Consider the following 19,635-nt stretch of genomic DNA (forward strand, 5'->3'; position numbering starts at 1 on the left):
TGTTATTCTGTCTCTCACTGTTCAAATAAACCTACTATTAAAATTATAGACTGATCATTTCTTTGTCAGTGGGCAAACGTACAAAATCAACAGGGGATCAAATACTTTTTTCCCTCACTGTACATCCATTCTCAGTGTCAACAAAACTCTCTCTATCCTCTTTCTTCTTTAGTGTGTTCAGGTGTGTTGGCTGTGGCCAATAATTGGGCACTCTCATCTTAATGAGTTTCCTTTGAAATGGGGTCTGTTGGAATATACTAAAATTAACAGCTTTGTATGAGTTTAAAAAACATGGCATGCTACTGTAGCTCCATTCTGCTGTCGCAGTGAACTAATTCCATGGACAGAGAACAGAAGATCATAGGTTTGAATCTCACTGCCGCTGTGCCAAAATAAAAAATAAATGTGTTTGCATGATTAATTTCCATGTGTTCTATCTCTGCTTGGAGTTCAAAACAGTTAAGCTAGCAGTCTTACTGAAACGTTCAGTGAAATTTTTAAGTAATTCAAAAACCTCAAAATAACCTTTATATTTAGTTCAGAACATTCACAAAATTTAGAGAATGTTCTCAGAACGTTATTTAATCACCTTCAAATAACCTATAATTTCCATTCTCAGAACGTTAATAAAACCTCCCAGGAAAACTTTCAGGGAACCATAGTAAAAGGTTCTCAGAACCTCCGTGCAACCTAAAAATGTACATTCCCAGAACGTTTTAAAAACGTTCAGTTTTACCGATCAGGAAACTTATGGCTTTGTTCCCAGAATCAATTGGAAACCAAAAACTTCTGTCCCACAACTTCCAAGGAACTAAATGTGCTAGCTGGGGTACTACTGCATGTCTTTTTCACATCCCATGTCTCAGCAATGTTAGGCAGTGGCTGCAGCAGCAAGCCTGGTAAAAAGTGGTGTGAGTACGTCCCAAGAATAACAACGGAACTACTATACCCAGGATGCTGTGCGACCATATCAGATGTGATGACTACTCCTTGGTCTCTACCATAGAAATAGAATAGACCCCATAGAAATAGATTTGAATTCTATGTCTATGGTTTTTACCCTAGAGTGCCCACTGCAAGACTGAGGTATTTCAATAGCAGGTGTTGATCAATCACATGACATATTCCCCCCACTTTGACTGACAACCCACAAACATGGGGGAGAGATTTCCAGACTTCTATCTTGACAGTGAGTCATCACCACCTCTGTGCTACCACTGGGGAGTAGTAGTCTCCGCACAGGGTGATTTAGCCCAAGACCACTGATGCTGGTGAGATTCTCCATAGAAAAGTTGCACTTTGTGATTCCTTTTGAACACGGTGGGAAAATACTGATATTACCCTTACTTTACCCAGAGGCTCATAATACATGATGGCAATGCGAAAGCTCTTGGGGGGGATGAATACATTTCCAACAAGAGAATTTGTTACAGTATAGAAAATAATCATTTTGCTTGTAATTAGCCAAATATAATTGTGATGGTGGATCAGTTCGGTTAAAGGGGAGGGTGTAGTAGCAGCTCATTATAATGGGGTGGAGGGGTGGTGAATATTACCTCCGTCTTAAAGGGGAGAGGACATCAGAAGAAGGGCAATAGATGGAGAGAAACAGTGAGAAGTGAAAGTGAGAGACACAGATGACAAGAAAGAGGGAGGAAGGAGTCTGGGTGAAACCCACTGGCTGGGTCTGGGGTATGGGGGCCGGAAGGGGGCAGAGCTGGGGTCGGGGTCAGGCTAGAGGGGTAAATGCTTGGACCTCAAAGGCGGGTCTGGGCCTCGGGGATGTAGATCTCGATGCTGTCCGCCCGCTCTGTGGCTGAGTTCTGTCTGAAGGAAGCCGCCCGCTTAGCTGCCATGAGGCGGCGCCGGGCCTCCTGACGCTGGCGGTCCTGCAGGTCCAGAGAGCGCTCCCGCATCACGCCGCCACGCCCCTTCGGAGGCCTCTTTGGCAGCGGGGGAGGCCACTTCCTCTCCTTTATAGAGAGTGAATGAGAGATAAAGAGAATGAGAGAGAGAGAATGAGAGAGAGAGAGAGAGAATGAGAGATTTGAGCCACGTCATTTTCTGAATAAGGGCAGGATAAAACGAAAACGAGTAAGCATTGGCCAATACCATTAGACAATACACCTCCACAGTCCAGTTTGCTAGCTGTGAAATGCTATACAGCTAAGCAAGGGTAACAACTCCATTAACATACCTGTAATGGCGTCTTCTTCTCGGGGCTCTCCACGGGCCTCCACTCGTTGCTCTTGATTTCCTGCAGCTCGTCAAACTTGGCAGTGACGTCGTCGATGGAGAGCTGCAGCAGGTCCCAGAATCCGGCCAGGTCCTGAGAGGTGGGGCGGGGCATGGCGCTGGGGTCCTGAGGGGTGAAGGGTGGCAGGGAAGGGGGGTGACCGGAAAAGTGAAAGGTGGGGGAGGGAGAATATTTTATATAGTTGTCAACACCTCAGTGACCATGAGAACGTGTGTCTGTTTGCATTTCATGAAAAGTAAATCTGGTATAGTCATAACTGTTATTGACTATAATTGGGATTTTTAAATGCTTGTGTTACATCACCAGTTATTGCATCTTCCAACACCTGCAAACCCCCTCCTGTAAACTGTCCAACCACTAGATGTCCTCCTTAACTCTTTAAATAACAGATGTATTTCATGTCCTTTTGCCAGCCATGAGCTCCATTTCATGGAGCAAATCAAGGCTACATCCATGTGGCGTTCTACACTATAAAAGAGCATTCATCACTCCCACTTATCTGTTTCTGTAAACATTCAACGCATAATTACACATAAAGGTTGGCAATGACTCAGCACACAAATGCAACATGGTGTGCTGTATGCCTGAACAGGTTCGACATTGACATTTGTGTTACTGACCACTTGTGTCCAGATGACACAAACACGTGCACTTACATGCACGCACGCACACACACACACCACCCCCAAACACAAACACACAAACACACAAACACACACACACACACACACACACACACACACACACACACACACACACACACACACACACACACACACACACACACACACACACACACACACACACACACACACGACCCCACCTCCTCCACCACCCCCCACACAGTCATTACGGTTGTGATATGGGGTTATGCTAGGGGTAGTGACCTCTCTCTCTCTGGTAGGGGTACTAGTCAGTGGGACACGTTTGAGAGGCTCAGGGCAATCTAAGCCCTGTCACAGTAAATGTGGGACTTCATCCATCATCCCATTATCTCAGAGGGAACGCAGATAGAGAGCCCACGGCCCCTCAGAAAGAGAGCAAAACACCGGCTTTAAGGTATCATAGTCATCAGACACAAAAAACAATCACGCTACAGAAAGAGAGAAGGGTCATTAAAGCCCCTCCTCTCACAAACTCTTACCTTTTTTTTCATTTAAGAAATGTCTGCATTGTGTGAAGAAATGGCAAGTGAAGGATCATTTGAGCACAGTCTCTCTCAAAAAGGAACTTAACAAAGAGTATAGCTCTGGAAATGGTATTTGTGTGTCTTCTGAGACTAGCCCTACAGTAACTAATGCAGGTTGACATTTGGTGGGTAATTAAAATGAGGTCTTACGAAAACGTGAAAACTTCTCCACTACGTTTGGGGTGAGTGATGAGAGAGGGCAGAAGGTTCGTTATTCAAAACCCATTGAAAGTCTGTCTCTCTGTATAAATGAATGGCGTGAACATAGACACCTCAGTTTCCTATTGTTATTCTTCTTCCGCTTACTGTGGGGGGTCAGTACAAGCAGAAGGCCTGTTTCGATGTCAATTGGGACAGCTATTTCTGGAAGCAGCCAGTCAGTGCAGCTTCAGGCACAGCACTTATCAAGCCCTGTGTGCTGTCAGTAAGTCATCAACAGTGAGAACGTGAGATATAAGGTTTCATTTAATACACAACACTGATGTATGCATGCATATGTTCTCACACACACACCACCCACGCACACACACACGTCATGGTACACCCATCATGGTACACCGCCATGGTCTATTATAGTATTATAGGGCACTTACCAGGTTCTGCTGACACAGCCAGTAGAACTGCTGGAATTTTTGAGACATGAGGAGCTGTGCGCTGCCCACGGCACTTCGGATTTTCCCTAGGACTGGAGGACACACACACAGAGAGAGAGAGAGAGAGAGAGAGAGAGAGAGACATGCACATATGGAGTGAGATTAGACTCTTAATTCTGTAAATATACAGTCAGGCAAAAAAATACCATAAAATAAATAATACAAACACTGAGCTATATCGTATGCTCCAAAACATTTGAAAATTATAGTTTTTTTTCTACCATTTCTCAGAGAAAGAGATTTTGTTTAACAAGTCATCTTTTTTTCTCTCAAAACGATAGGGGTGAAATAATTGGCACCCCTGTTTTCAATGTTTTCAATACCTCACCTTGCAAGGAAAACAGCACTGGGGCTTTTTCTAAAATGTTTTATGAGATTGGAGAACACATTGGGAGGGATCTTGGACCATTCCTTCTTACAGAATCCTTCCAGATCCTTGATATATTTTGTCTGCGCTTATGGCCCTGCCTTCAATTCAAACCACAGGTTTTAAATGGGGTCAGGAGACTGAGATGGCCATTTTGATGTGTGCTTGGGGTTATTGTCTTGCTGGTAGATTCATACACGCCCAAGCTTCAGCTTCCTGGCAGAGGCAACCAGGCTTTTGGCTAAAATGTCCTGGTACTGGGTAAAGTTCATGATGCCGTTGACCTTGACAAGGGCCCCAGGACCAGTGGAAGCAAAGTAGCTCCATAACATCAAAGATCCACCACCATATGTTACAGTAGGTATGGGGTTCTCTCCTGCTTATGCATCCTTATTTCGATACCAAACCCACCACTGGTGTGCGTGGCCAAAGAGCTCTATTTTCATGTCATCTGACCACAGCACCGGTTACAATTAAATGCCAATGGCGTTTAGCAAACTCCAGATGTTTACATTTGTTGGATGACATGAAAACAGAGCTCTTTGGCTATGCACCAGTGTTATCTCACTCAAACCTGTCCACTGCATCAAGAATCAAAATGCTGGACAGGTATTCATTAGCAAAGCAAACGTGTTAATAACAACACTTGTTGGTTGTATTACATTTCCATCCAAACATGACTTTGCCCATTCAATTCTAAAGGGTTATCAGTGAATGCATTGAGAAACAAATGCATTAGAATATGAACAGCCCCTGCCTTAGGGACTATAGAGCCAGTACATGCCTCTATGCTGCAGCGTCAGAAACTCACTCTCCTCCGACAGGTCATGCTCTTCCGCCTCCCTCTCCATGTCTTTACACCATCCCTCCATCCTCTTAGTTTCATTATGGAGGAGCTGCATGAACCAGCTGCCATCCCTGCGGAGGGGGGACACCCGGCCCGTCTCTACCCCCTCCAGAGAGGGCTCTGTCAGCCACGACTCGGGCTGCGGGCTGGGCGGTCCGCTGGAGGAGCGCTGGTAGTCCTCCCGGTAGCTGAAGAGGCCCTGGGTGCGGACGGTGCGGACAGCCCCGTACTGGGTGGGCGTGCTAGGCTCCGAGTGGCCCCCGCGGAAGCCCAAGCCCCCTCCGAACTGCAGGCCCTTGTCCTCCATGGTGGGGAAGCCCTCTAGTTCCATGTCAGCTTGTACGGCCGTCGTCACGCTGTTGGAGCGCTTGAACCTGCCATGCCTGAGGGACACACACATACAAATATATGTATACAGAGAATAATAAATAGATTAGAAGAATAATATATGGATCCAAAGAGAGAGAAAACATAAATATACTGCTCAAAAAAATAAAGGGAACACAAAAATAACACATCCTAGATCTGAATGAATGAAATAATCTTATTAAATTCTTTTTTCTTTACATAGTTGAATGTGCTGACAACAAAATCACACAAAAATAATCAATGGAAATCCAATTTATCAACCCATGGAGGTCTGGATTTGGAGTCACACTCAAAATTAAAGTGGAAAACCACACTACAGGCTCATCCAACTTTGATGTAATGTCCTTAAAACAAGTCAAAATGAGGCTCAGTAGTGTGTGTGGCCTCCACGTGCCTGTATGACCTCCCTACAACGCCTGGGCATGCTCCTGATGAGGTGGCGGATGGTCTCCTGAGGGATCTCCTCCCAGACCTGGACTAAAGCATCCGCCAACTCCTGGACAGTCTGTGGTGCAAAGTGGCGTTGGTGGATGGAGCGAGACATGATGTCCCAGATGTGCTCAATTGGATTCAGGTCTGGGGAACGAGCAGGCCAGTCCATAGCATCAATGCCTTCCTCTTGCAGGAACTGCTGACACACTCCAGCCACATGAGGTCTAGCATTGTCTTGCATTAGGAGGAACCCAGTGCCAACCGCACCAGCATATGTTCTCACAAGGGGTCTGAGGATCTCATCTCGGTACCTAATGGCAGTCAGGCTACCTCTGGCGAGCACATGGAGGGCTGTGCGGTCCCCCAAAGAAATGCCACCCCACACCATGACTGACCTACCGCCAAACCGGTCATGCTGGAGGACGTTGCAGGCAGCAGAACGTTCTCCACGGCGTCTCCAGACTGTCACGTCTGTCACATGTGCTGTGTGAACCTGCTTTCATCTGTGAAGAGCACAGGGCGCCAGTGGCGAATTTGCCAATCTTGGTGTTCTCTGGCAAATGCCAAACGTCCTGCACGGTGTTGGGCTGTAAGCACAACCCCCACCTGTGGACGTCGGGCCCTCATACCACCCTCATGGAGTCTGTTTCTGACCGTTTGAGCAGACACATGCACATTTGTGGCTTGATGGAGGTCATTTTGCAGGGCTCTGGCAGTGCTCCTCCTACTCCTCCTTGCACAAAGGCGGAGGTAGCGGTCCTGCTGCTGGGTTGTTGCCCTCCTACGGCCTCCTCCACGTCTCCTGATGTACTGGCCTGTCTCCTGGTAGCGCATCCATGCTCTGGACACTACGCTGACAGACACAGCAAATCTTCTTGCCACAGCTCGCATTGATGTGCCATCCTGGATGAGCTGCACTACCTGAGCCACTTGTGTGGGTTGTAGACTCCGTCTCATGCTACCACTAGAGTGAAAGCACCGCCAGCATTCAAAAGTGACCCAAACATCAGCCAGGAAGCATAGGAACTGAGAAGTGGTCTGTGGTCACCACCTGCAGAACCACTCCTTTATTGGGGGTGTCTTGCTAATTGCCTATAATTTCCACCTGTTGTCTATTCCATTTGCACAACAGCATGTGAAATTTATTGTCAATCAGTGTTGCTTCCTAAGTGGACAGTTTGATTTCACAGAAGTGTGATTGACTTGGAGTTACATTGCGTTGTTTAAGTGTTCCCTTTATTTTTTTGAGCAGTGTATATTGATGAACCCATTCAGAGAAACAGTATACAGTGCCTTTGGAAAGTATACAGACCCCTTGACTTTTTCCAAATTGAGTTACGTTACAGCCTCTTTCTAAAATTGATTAAATGAAAAAACATCCTCAGAAATCTACACACAGTACCACATAATGACGAAGCGAAAACAGGTTTTTAGATTTTTTTGCAAATCTATCAAAATTAAAAAACAGAAATACCTTATTTGCATAAGTATACAGACCCTTTGCTATGAGTCTCAAAATTGAGCTCAGGTTTTCATTGATCATCCTTGAGATGTTTGTACAAATTCATTGGAAGCCACCTGTGGTAAATTCAATTGATTGGACATGACTTGGAAAGGCTGTCTATAAAAGGTCCCACAGTTGACAGTGCATGTCAGAGCAAAAACCAAGCTATGAGGTCGAAGGAATTGTCGGTAGAGCTCCGAGAAAGAATTGTGTAGAGGCACAGATCTGGGAAAGGGTATCAAAACATTTCTGCAGCATTAGAAGTCCCCAATAACACAGTGCCCTCCATCATTCTTAAATGGAATTTGAAACCAACAAGACTCTTCCTAGAGCTGGCCGCTCGGCCCAAATGAGCAAATGGGGGGGAGAAAGGCCTTGGTCAGGGAGGTGACCAAGAACCCGATGGTCACTCTGACAGAGCTCTAGAGTTCCTCTGTGGAGATGGGAGAACCTTCCAGAAGGACAACTATCTGTGCAGCACTCCACCAATCAGGCTTTTATGGTAGAGTAGAAGCCACTCCTCAGTAAAAGGCACATGACAACCCGCTTGGAGTTTGCCAAAAGGCACGTAAAGACTCTCAGACCATGAGAAACAAGATTCTCTGGTCTGATGAAACTAAAGACTCTTTGGCCTGAATGCCAAGGGTCACGTCTGGAAGAAACCTGGCACCATCCCTACAGCGAAGCATGGTGGTGACAGTATCATGCTGTGGGGATGTTTTTCAGCGGTAGGGACTGGGAGACTAGTCAGGATCGAGGCAAAGATGAACGAAGCAAAGTACAGAGAGATCCTTGATGAAAACCTGCTCCAGATCGCTCAGGACCTCAGACTGGGGTGAAGGTTCACCTTCTAGCAGGACAATGACCCTAAGCACACAGCCAAGACAAGTCTCTGAATGTCCTTCAGTGGCACAGCCAGAGCCTAGACTTGAACCCGATCAAACATCTCTGGAGATACTTGAAAATAGCTGTGCAGCAACGCTCCCCATCCAACCTGACAGAGCTTGAGAGGATCTGCAGAGAAGAATGGGAGAAACTCCTCAAATACAGGTGTGCCAAGCTTGTAGCATCATACCCAAGAAGACTCGAGGCTGTAATCGCTGCCAAAGGTGCTTCAACAAAGTACTGAGTAAAGGGTCTGAATACTTAAGTAAATGTAATTTTTCATTTTTAAAAAATTATTATAAATTAGCAAAAATTTCTAAAAACTTGTTTTTGCTTTGTCATTATGGGATATTGTGTGTAGATTGATGAGGGGAAAAAACAATGTAATCAACTTTAGAATAAGGCTGTAACATAAAATTTGGAAAAAGTCAAGGGGTCTGAATACTTTCCAAAGGCGCTGTATACAGAAAACAATTAATTCAACAGAACATGTGCAATATAAGTTTCACAACATCGATAAATATTGATTTAGTGCAATCAGGACCCAGAGGGAGATGATCAACTGCTGCTGTAAAAGGTCAGAGGGCAAACTGCAACGGTTGTATTGTCTGTTTCCATTTCCTGTGCGTACCGTTTGTCATCCTCCACCTGGGTGCCCACAGAATGGTACTGAGGAAGCCCTTTGCTCTCCGACTCGGAGTCTGTCGCTGTCTCCACCTGGTAAATACCAATTTGATCATAAACAATAACACAGGTCAATGTCAGTAACATCTTTATTAAAGTATCATGGGTGAACTACTTTACTACTACACTAATTGAACATCAATGAGAGTGCTTAGTAAACTATAGTGATCTATACTATATATACAGAGACTGAGAGAGACAAGAGAGACTGAGAGAGGCCGGTGTTTGTCCTGAGACCCCTATATCCTGAGCAAAGGATTGTCTCCCTGAGAGTGATGGTGTTTATGGGCCGGTCCCTCTCTATATCCCCAACGCATGGCTCACTTTAGACACACACACGCACGCACGCACGCACACACACACACACACACAGTAACGGGTGTCGTATGAAGTAGACCAAGGTGCAGCGGGAAAATGTATACTCATCTTCTTATTTATTATAAAAGAAGGAAAAACCAAAAGAAACACGTATACAAAAACAAACGACACTAAACAGTCCCGTCAGGTGCTACATACACCAAACAGGAAATAACTACCCACAATTCCCATTATCAAACACCCCTATGCATAGGACCTTCAATCAGAGGCAAAGAGGAACAGCTGCCTCCAATTGAAGGCCAAATAAATAAACTAAACATAGAACTAGAAAGACTAGAACATAGAAATATACTAACATAGAACATTAACCAAAACCCCGGAACACTCTAAACAAACACCCCTCTACAAAACACATAGCCCAACAAACCCCAAAACACTCTAAACAAATACCCCCTGCCACGTCCTGACCAAACTAATATAACAAATAACCCCTTTACTGGTCAGGACGTGACACACACACACACACACACACACACACACACACACACACACACACACACACACACACACACACACACACACACACACACACACACACACCTCAACAGTACAGTCCTAGTGCTTAAAAATAATGACATTGAAAAAGTTGAGTATGGAATAAAATGTCAATGAGTACTTCATAGTACATAACTAATCACACCAGATGCGATGACCTGTATTAATATGGTGCTGAACTGGAGGTTATTCTGCTGATATTGATGATGAGGTTGATGAAGATGATGGTGACGAGGCATCGGTTTCTATCTACCCCTTGAGAAACTGCCTCGCAAAAGAGACAGAATCTTGGCATGAAAGGGAAATGAGCGGTTTAAACGGTTACATTAATGCTATATGATGTGTTTCATATCAATTCAGAGGCCATGAGAATGTGTAAAACATGTTCACAAGCCGCCGCAGCCAGCGTCCAGAAAATACTTTGAGTCATTAGTAAATGTAATTTTATTTCTTTCATTAGTTTGATTTGTTGCCTGTGTAAAATAGATAACGTGATCAAATTGAATTACGCCGATAAACAATCATCATCAACATTTTCCTCTAATGTTATTCGACTCTATTAGTCATCATGAGGTGATGTGTGTGTGTGTGTGTGTGTGTGTGCGTGTGTGTGTGTGTGTGTGTGAGGGTGTGTGTGTGTGAGGGTGTGTGTGTGTGTGTGTGTGTGTGTGTGTGTGTGTGTGTGTGTGTGTGTGAGGGTGTGTGTGTGTGTGTGTGTGTGTGTGTGTGTTATATTGAGCTGAGTGCTGCCTGGGCTCTCTGGGCTGGCCAGTGGCTGTAGAGCTGTGCGGTCATTAATCCTTATTGGTCAGGGTTCCATTGGGTCAGTGTGAGATGGCTACTGTTTATTTCACCTTTATTTAACCAGGTGGCTAGTTGAGAACAAGTTTTCATTTACAACTGCGACCTGGCCAAGCTAAAGCAAAGCAGTGTGAAACAAACAACAACACAGAGTTACACATGGAATAAACAAGCGTACAGTCAATAACACAATAGAAAAAAAGACAGTCTATATACAGTGTGTTCAAATGGCGTGAGGAGGTAGGCCATAGTAGCGAAGTAATTACAGTTTAGCAAATTAACACTGGAGTGATAGATGAGCAGATGATGATGTGCAAGTAGAAATACTGGTGTGCAAAAGAGCAGAAAAGTGAATAAAAACAATATGGGGATGAGGTAGGTAGATTGGGTGGGGTATGTACAGTTTCAGCGATCGGTTAGCTGCTCAGATAGCTGATGTTTAAAGTTAGTGAGGAAAATATAAGTCTCCAGCTTCAGCGATTTTTGCAATTCGTTCCAGTCACTGGCAGCAGAGAACTGGAAGGAAAGGCAGCCAAAGCAGGTGTTGGCTTTGGGGACGACCAGTGAGATATACCTGCTGGAGCGCGTGCTACGGGTGAGTGTTGTTAACGTGACCAGTGAGCTGAGATAAGGCGGAGCTTTATCTAACATAGACTTATAGATGACCTGGAGCAAGTGGGTCTGGCGACGAATATGTAGCGAGGGCCAACCGACTAGAGCATACAGGTCACAGTGGTGGGTGGTATAAAGGGTTTTGGTGACGAAACGGATGGCACTGTGATAGACTGCATCCAGTTTGCTGAGCAGAGTATTGGAAGCTATTTTGTAAATGACATCGCCGAAGTCGAGGATCGGTAGGATAGTGAGTTTTACGAGGGTATGTTTGGCGGCGTGAGTGAAGGAGGCTTTGATGCAAAATAGGAAGCCGATTCTAGATTTCATTTTGGATTGGAGATGTTTATGAGTCTGGAAGGAGAGTTTACAGTCTAGCCAGACACCTAGGTATTTGTAGTTGTCCACATATTCAAAGTCAGAGTAGTGATGCTAGTCGGGCGGGTGCGGGCAGTGAACAGTTGAAAAGCATGCATTTGGTTTTACTAGCGTTTAAGAGCAGTTGGAGGCCACGGAAGGAGAGTTGTATGGCATTGAAGCTCGTTTGGAGGTTAGTTAACACAGTGTCCAAAGAAGGGCCAGATGCATACAGAATGGTGTCGTCTGCGTAGAGGTGGATCAGGGAATCACCCGCAGCAAGAGCGACATCGTTGAAATAATATATGTTATACTTCTCAGTGTGAACGGTTTTTAATGAATGTGTGCGCGTATGTTTGTGTGTGTCTTGGTCTAACATCAGCTGTCATGAGGAGTGGAGACAGTGACTAGCGGTGTGTTAGTGCGCTTCACTGCAGGCCCAAAGTGCTGTTGTGAGAAAGGATTCACGTCCTGGGTCGGCCATATGGGACTAGACCATCAACATGTGTGTATCTAAGCATAATGTGTGTGTGTATGAGCATATGTGTGTGTGTATGAACTTGTCTTACCTGAATCCCTATGGAAGAGCGTGGTGTTTTGAGGTATTCCTCAGCCTTGGACACGAGCACCGCCTTGTCACATGTCTGCACGGAGCTGTGGCTGCCCGTGGAGGCGTGCCGCTTGCCCGCCGCTGTCTCCATGGCCAACGTCACCGCCTTGGCACTGTCCAGGCTGTCGGTGGAGTTGTAGAGGGTTCGACCCGAGCCGCCCAGACCGTCCGGCGCCCACAGGATACTCCCCCGCGGGTGCCTCCCCTCGTGGTAGGCGTCCTGGGTGGAATCTGTGCTGCTCTGGGCTGTCACCGAGATGAGGGGCTTGGAGGTGGCGCGAGGTGGCACAGGCGGGGGCGTCTTTGCCTTATAGCTAGGTGTGTGCGTCACCGCTGGAGAGCAAGCAGGGAGAGGAGCGGGAGGAAGAGGAGTTATTGTAAAGCAGAGGTTCTGAAGGGGAGAGAATGGAGGATGATAATATAATACTGAAAGATGGGGCGAGAGTTCTCACAGCAAGGCGGCCCAGTGCACCTGAGTACCCATGCTACTACAGTGAATGATGAAAGCGAATGGCGGAGTGATGAGGGGATTATGTTAAATGCATCACAAGGACACTGGGGACACAGAACAGAAGAAAGGGGAAACTCTTTGAGAGGATTTTTTTTTTTTTTTACTGCCACAGAGATGAACACTCAACACTGATGCTTCTTTCAGGTTAATAAGCCCAGTGTTTACAGGCTATAGCTCCTTCTGTGCAGTGGAGGATTATGGGTAGCAACCCTTCTTTCAAGTGCAAATGAGAATGTGATCTTAATCCAGATGGACCTCACATCAGAAAAGGGCTAGCAGCAAGGAGCTACAGTATGCCTACTTCACAGGATGGGCTCATACAGCTAGAGTACCATTGCTTCAATGATATTAAATGCAGTTGCTTGATATGAACTTTTAATTCTGATAGCCTCATATAATTGTTTAAAAAAACATAGTTATATCTAACAAGCTATGTTAGACAAAGGTGAGAAGATGTTTCTACCAGATTCCTTATGAATTATAACCAGGCTAACTTAGTCCTGAAGGCAGTGAGGAAATATATTAAAATCTAATGCAGTAAAAAAAAAAAAAAATCCTGTGTTTTATATATATTTCCACACGATGAGGTTGGAATAATACCATGAAATTGTTAAAATTATATTAATACTCTTTTAGTGTAAGACCTGTTTGAACAGCCTGCCTGACATTTCTGCCTGTTTTGGTGGGAGGGAGTTTTGGCCTTCCATGGTGACATCACCATGCGGTAAATTAGTTAATAGACCATTAAGAAAGACAGTTCCAAACCTCTCTGTTAATAACAGCACATTTTCAGCACATCCAGAATACAGTACTACAAATAATGACAGTTAACAGGATGAAAGGAACAGCTCATGGGAGTTCTTGTACTGGAGTCCCAGATACTGCATTCATCATTAAACACACCAGTTTCAAAAAGACTGCAGCATGCTGATGGCCCTGTGGACTGTGACATTGACATGGAGAATTTCTAAACCACTATTTTACGAAACTGTTGGATGAGTCATTTGAGGGAGAAAAAAAGGCTGTGATTCATTGCCGTGTCAAAAATAGACTTCATCACAAATAGGTTGTGTAACTGGGGAACTCAATAGTCCTCAGGTATATTTATTCAGGCATTCATTTGTTCATGTGTTCATCCACCCACTGAAACATTCACCCATTCAAAAAAAAACCACAATATTGAAAAACCTCCCTAGTTCTTTTAAGGTCACACATACGCGCACACGCACACACACACACACACACTACACACACACACACACACACACACACACACACACACACACTGCCGGCAGCTGATTGACACATCTTTGACATAATTATACTACTCGTATAAAATCAAGGAATACTTGAACTTAATCCATTTACAATTTTAACATGCACATCATTTCATGGATCTAATTAGTCATTAGATGTGATACAACTCTGCATATACTCTCACTTTAGATGGATTTATTCCATCTTGAAAGGGTTGTCTTTTTATTTTTGGGTCGGTGGATACCAAATTGAGTAGGATGGGCGACACAGTCATAGACAGCATTCAACTTTACATTTCTATCCCTGAGCTTTAATGGTGTGCTGCTTCAAAACCATTCAAGAAGTGTGAAACTCAGACTTTTTAATAAACAGCCTCCTATTCAAACTGAGTGGATTTGGATACTCTGTAGGCAACAGCCTCTTTGAAAATGCACAACAATTGTATCCAGCAAGAGACGCCATATTGCCTTCTTGCCTCCCTACAGAAAGCAGACAGACAAACCCTGTGTGCCTGGCGACTTTGCACTGCAGCTTGACAGGCAGGAGCTATGCGAGTCTCTCTCTGTATTCGGGAGGTGTGTTATAGCCAACAGCCGGTGGGAAGGCTGTAGATGGAGTTGCTGAGGTCAGTCAAAGAGTCTGGGTTAGAGAGCTCCTTGAAAGGAGATGTGTCTGTCATAGGCCTCTCCTTACACTGCAATCTAAGAAGTAAAGGAACCTTGAAGAACCTTTTGGGGTTCAAAAGATTGTCACTGTTGGTTCAAAAAGGTTCCTCGAGGAACCCCTCTAGAAAGGTTAATCGAGGAACCCCTGTGTAAAGGTTCAAACTGGAACCTTTTTAGTAATGGGAAGGGCCTCTCAGAAGATTGGAGGGGGGTATCTTATTGGCGTGGCGTGAAGATTTATTTGAGATGCTCTACAGATGGGCATACTATCAACATCTGTTGATAAACAACTGATTACTAAGGTTACAGTTAGGGTTAGGTTTAGAATGAGGTTTAGGGTTAAGTTTTGTGCTAGGATAAGGCTTAAGGTTAGGGTTAGAGCTAGGGTTAGTAGATAGATAAATGTCTGCTCTACAGATTATCTACAGACTATCTACAGATTTACCATAAATTCAAAGTGCTCCACACACACCAGCAAAAAGGTCCCTCCAGGAACCCTTTGCTACACTGAATCATTAAAGATTCCTCCAAGAACTCTCAATTAACCAAAGGTGTCAATATGAACCTATTGACTGCAATGGTTCCTTGAGGAACTCCAGGGTTCCTCGGGTCACCCTTAATTCAAAGACTGACGGTTTCGCAATGTTGGTAAAGGTGATGAGGACTTTTTTTTACCTGGAGGTGGATTGGCTCGGTCCACACTGCAGGAAGAAGGGAGGCGAAACTGGATACCTGAAAATAGTAGGCAACACAAGTTAGTAAGGGAAATGGAGGGACAGGAGAGACTCCTTCACATATAGTTCATCTGACTATAACAGTACCTACCATGCCTCAGGCCAACACTCGTATCAGGAGTGTTGTCAAGCGAGAGTCGCAGACACATTTCACATGATATACACATACATTTCTTCTAATTGATCATGATATTTGGTCAATCAACAACAAACAAAGACGTGGACATTACAGTGCTGGGATGGTCCACAGTTTTCAACGTTTGCTGTGTTCCCATCCACAACAAGAACATTCACACAGCAGTGTCAGAGATTGTTTTCAGTTATGACTGGTGGAACCACAGGTATTAGACTGTGCTGAACAGTCATGATTACACAGCGGAGAGAAAACATGCAGTATCATCTAATAACCTTGTAGTACATAGAACTATGCCCTGATGCGCACCACATAGACAAATAGGCAAACATGAGAAAGTAAACACAAGAGATGAGGCAGGCTAATTAACATAATCAGGGGCGGCAGGTAGCCTAGTGGTTTGAGCATTGGGCAATTCACCGAAAGGTTGCTGGATCGAATCCCCGAGCTGACAAGGTAAAAATCTGTCGTTCTGCCCCTGAACAAGGCAGCTAACCCACTGCTCCTAGGCCGTCATTGTAAATAAGAATTGGTTCTTAACTGACTTGCCTAGTTAAATAAAGGTTAAATAAAATATAAAATGAAATAAATAAAATCAGATACAAATAAATACATGAGTAAATATACAAATAAATGTAGAGGTAGATTATAGGTAATGAGGCATCTACAAAAAGCTAAATGTGAATGAGCAAATAAAATATAAAAGAAGAGAGGGACTAAATAGATGTGTACAAAAACAACAACTTATAATGAAGATTGCAAATGGGGTTGACTAAACAACAGAAAAATATGTTAGAGGGAGGACAAATAAAGAGAAAGAAGACAGACATAGAAATCAAACATTCAATTAACTAGTCTACCAGGCAAACACCACATGAACATGAAATTGAACTGGAACAAGATCTGTCAAGAAGTTGCAGTTGTGTTTAGATCTAGAGAGGGCCATGAGGTTCAGACAGCAAGGCGATAGAGCAAATTAGACAAAGCGGGCCTGCGAGGACAGGGACAGAGTAGCTCATTTACACTACAGAAAGGTAGCCTGGAAGTCGCAACAAAGGATCTAATTTCTCTATCTGTCTATTAATCTATCCGTCGGTCGGTCAGTCAGTCTCATACTCCTAGGGACAGCTAACACAACACGGTCAACACATGCTGTGATGCCTACTGAACAGTGCCTCATATTAACTTAGCTGAAAGGTTTACATTTTGGGGGAAATGTTCATCATTTTAATCTTCGTATGAGGGTGTGAATTCATAAAACAAGTATCTAATTCCTTTAACCAAAAGGTAATGAAACCTTTACAGTAAATCTACCATTTTCATGTGGGGGAAATTGTGTTCTTCATTTCCCATGACCTTTGATTCCTTATTACATAACATCAAGTAGCAAGGATAAAATGTTGATTGATTTCTATTTCTATGTGTAATTACAGTAGCTAGCTTTAACTACACAGTTGCAATTAATTAGAGATTCAATTAAATCATTGTCTACAGGCGTGTCTATAGTTAGTGTACCAGTGCAAAGTAAAATTACACTCTAGTAAATAGTTACAGAGTAGCTACATGGTATAAAGGCAACTAAATGAAAAGTATTTATTGTACAATATCTTGTATTTGTTCTGTCTAGCATATTCTGACGGGTCAGTCTGCCTTTGACTCCTTTTCTCTGTCCAGAGGAACTCTCAGACCTTTTCGTTTGTTTCCTGGCGGTCCATTCACCTCCCTCCAGTCGAGCCATGTGCGGTCCCCCTGCCATAGCCGTGGACTATGACTGGCGGTAAGGCTGGAGGGAAGGTTACCTTCCTAAGGTCAGGATGGAACTGGTGTAATGTTATGGGATGACTGACAAGCAACATGAGCATGGGGGCAGCAGCTCGAGCACGAGCAGTGGGCTACGGGTATTCATCATGCTGAAATAATGGGACCAATTCAGATGAGAGAAATGGTGAACAATAAAACCCTGCACAGACCTACATACACAATACATGTCATTTGTTCCTAACCTTAACAAAAAAAGGCCAAAAGAGCAGGAAAGTAATGCTTTTCTTACAAAAAGTGTCAAATTAATACTACATAAATTCAACTAATGGTACACGCAGAAAAAAAGGGTGCTATCTAGAACCTAAAGGGTCACCATAGGAGAACCCTTTGACGAACCCTTTTTGGTTCCAGTTAGAATCCTTTCCACATAGGGTTCTACATGGAACCCAAAAGAGCTACCTGGAACCAAAAAGGGTTTTCCTATGGGGACAGCCAAAAAACCCATTTGGAACCCTTTTTTCTAAGCGTGTATATTAGACTGTATGCTAATTGTACTGCGTATGATAGTTGCTTTGCCAAAGTGAATGGAGCGGATTAATGAATGGACGGAGAGAAAGATGGATAGACGGTTGGATAGATGACAAACTCGATAGAGGACAGGTTCGAGGATGACAACGGTCCGTTATGGTCCAGCTGACTCCACTACTGCGGGTTTTCTGAGCTAAAGATCTGGTGATTTGGATCCTCTTTCAGTTGAAAGAAGAAAAACAACCATGTTTTCCATAGTCACATACATATATACATACAGTGGTGATGCCCCCATGGATGCAAAGTGGACTAACCTTTCATGTATGGAATATAACAACAAACCTTTACAAATCAATGGGCTGGATAAGTGTTTCAACAATGTACAATGTACTTGAGAAAACCTCCCTAATCTTTGCTTCTGCACTGGAGTACTGCGCTGTGGATACTCTTCAGATTATCCACGTCTCTGTGTCACTTGTAGATTGATATCTTCTGTTCTATCAAGTCCTTAGTTACAGTCAGTAGCAGTGTAAAGTTAATGCAAATTCAAAAACAATGGTTTAAGAACAGTATAAGATGCAGGCAAAAGTGATCATTTGCTTTGCATCACCAACAAAGCTTCAGGTTTACAACAATGTTCACACAGTAGCTAGTTCGCTTTGCAGACGTAATAAAGTGTTGAAATGAAAACACATTTTCCAATCTGTAATGAATGTACACCAAGGTTATTATAGTTTTGTTTCTATATTTGTTTTAATATCTATTATTTTTTTTTCAGTTCAGTTTTAATTAGTTTTCCAAATTGATTTATTTGTTTTTATTCAGTTTATTATTTAGCTTCAGTTTTAGGAAGAGAAAGTAGCTTATGCATAGTAGCCATGTATGTGTTCTATTTTTCCCCGTTAGCTAGTGATAGCTAGTAGTCTTGGACATTCCAGACCTACAGTAGAGCAACAGCAATAGTTCTGGGGAGGATGTTGGATTCTCTTGGACATTTTGTAAAATTCAGACAGACAACTCTCCCAACAAATCACGAGTTTGGGTATGCTAGCCAATCCTGAAATATCAAACTCTTTCTCAGAATGTTACGATTTGAAACCAAAGTTTACAAGCAAAACTTTTGCAGTGCTTTTAGTGAAGATAGATAGAACTAGCCACTTGCAAAATGTACTCATAAAAATAACCTCTGCGTTCTCCATCTCACTAGCTAGCTACTTTTTATGTGTCCGGCTGGGATGTTGACAGTAGGGCAACAAGCATAAAAGGTTGTGACATCACCGGATAAGGTGTTCAATAAAGATGTGTATAGTGGATTCGGGAAAGTATTCAGACCACTGGACTTTTTCTACATTTTGTAACATTACAGCCTTATTCGAAAATAATAATAAATACATTTAAAAAATCATCAATTTACACACAATACCCCATAATGACAAAGCAAAAACAGGTTTTTTGAAATGTTTGCACATGTATTAAATATAAAAACTGAAATATCACATTTACATAAGTATTCCAACCCTTTAATCAGTACTTTGTTGAAGCACCTTTGACAGAGATTACAGCCTTGAGTCTTGGGTATGATGCTATAAGCTTGGCACCCCTGTAT

At 43.6% G+C, this 19,635-nt stretch overlaps 1 protein-coding gene across 1 annotated transcript in view; it reads right to left on the reverse strand.

The window, feature by feature from the left end:
• Window positions 1-949: 949 nt before the first annotated feature.
• The window catches only part of LOC115174562 (disks large-associated protein 2-like), an 87,556-nt gene continuing 68,870 nt past the window's right edge, over window positions 950-19,635 (reverse strand). Inside the window, exons 5-10 of the mRNA XM_029733222.1 lie at window positions 12,400-12,773; window positions 9,135-9,220; window positions 5,278-5,696; window positions 4,040-4,131; window positions 2,198-2,362; window positions 950-1,973 (exon numbers count right to left, since the gene is read on the reverse strand). Of these exons, the coding sequence (XP_029589082.1) occupies window positions 1,758-1,973; window positions 2,198-2,362; window positions 4,040-4,131; window positions 5,278-5,696; window positions 9,135-9,220; window positions 12,400-12,773 (1,352 nt within the window). The 3' untranslated portion in view covers window positions 950-1,757. The remainder of the gene's footprint in view (window positions 1,974-2,197; window positions 2,363-4,039; window positions 4,132-5,277; window positions 5,697-9,134; window positions 9,221-12,399; window positions 12,774-19,635) is intronic.

Source organism: Salmo trutta, chromosome 35, assembly GCF_901001165.1.
Source record: "Salmo trutta chromosome 35, fSalTru1.1, whole genome shotgun sequence".
Taxonomy (NCBI): Eukaryota; Metazoa; Chordata; class Actinopteri; order Salmoniformes; family Salmonidae; genus Salmo; species Salmo trutta.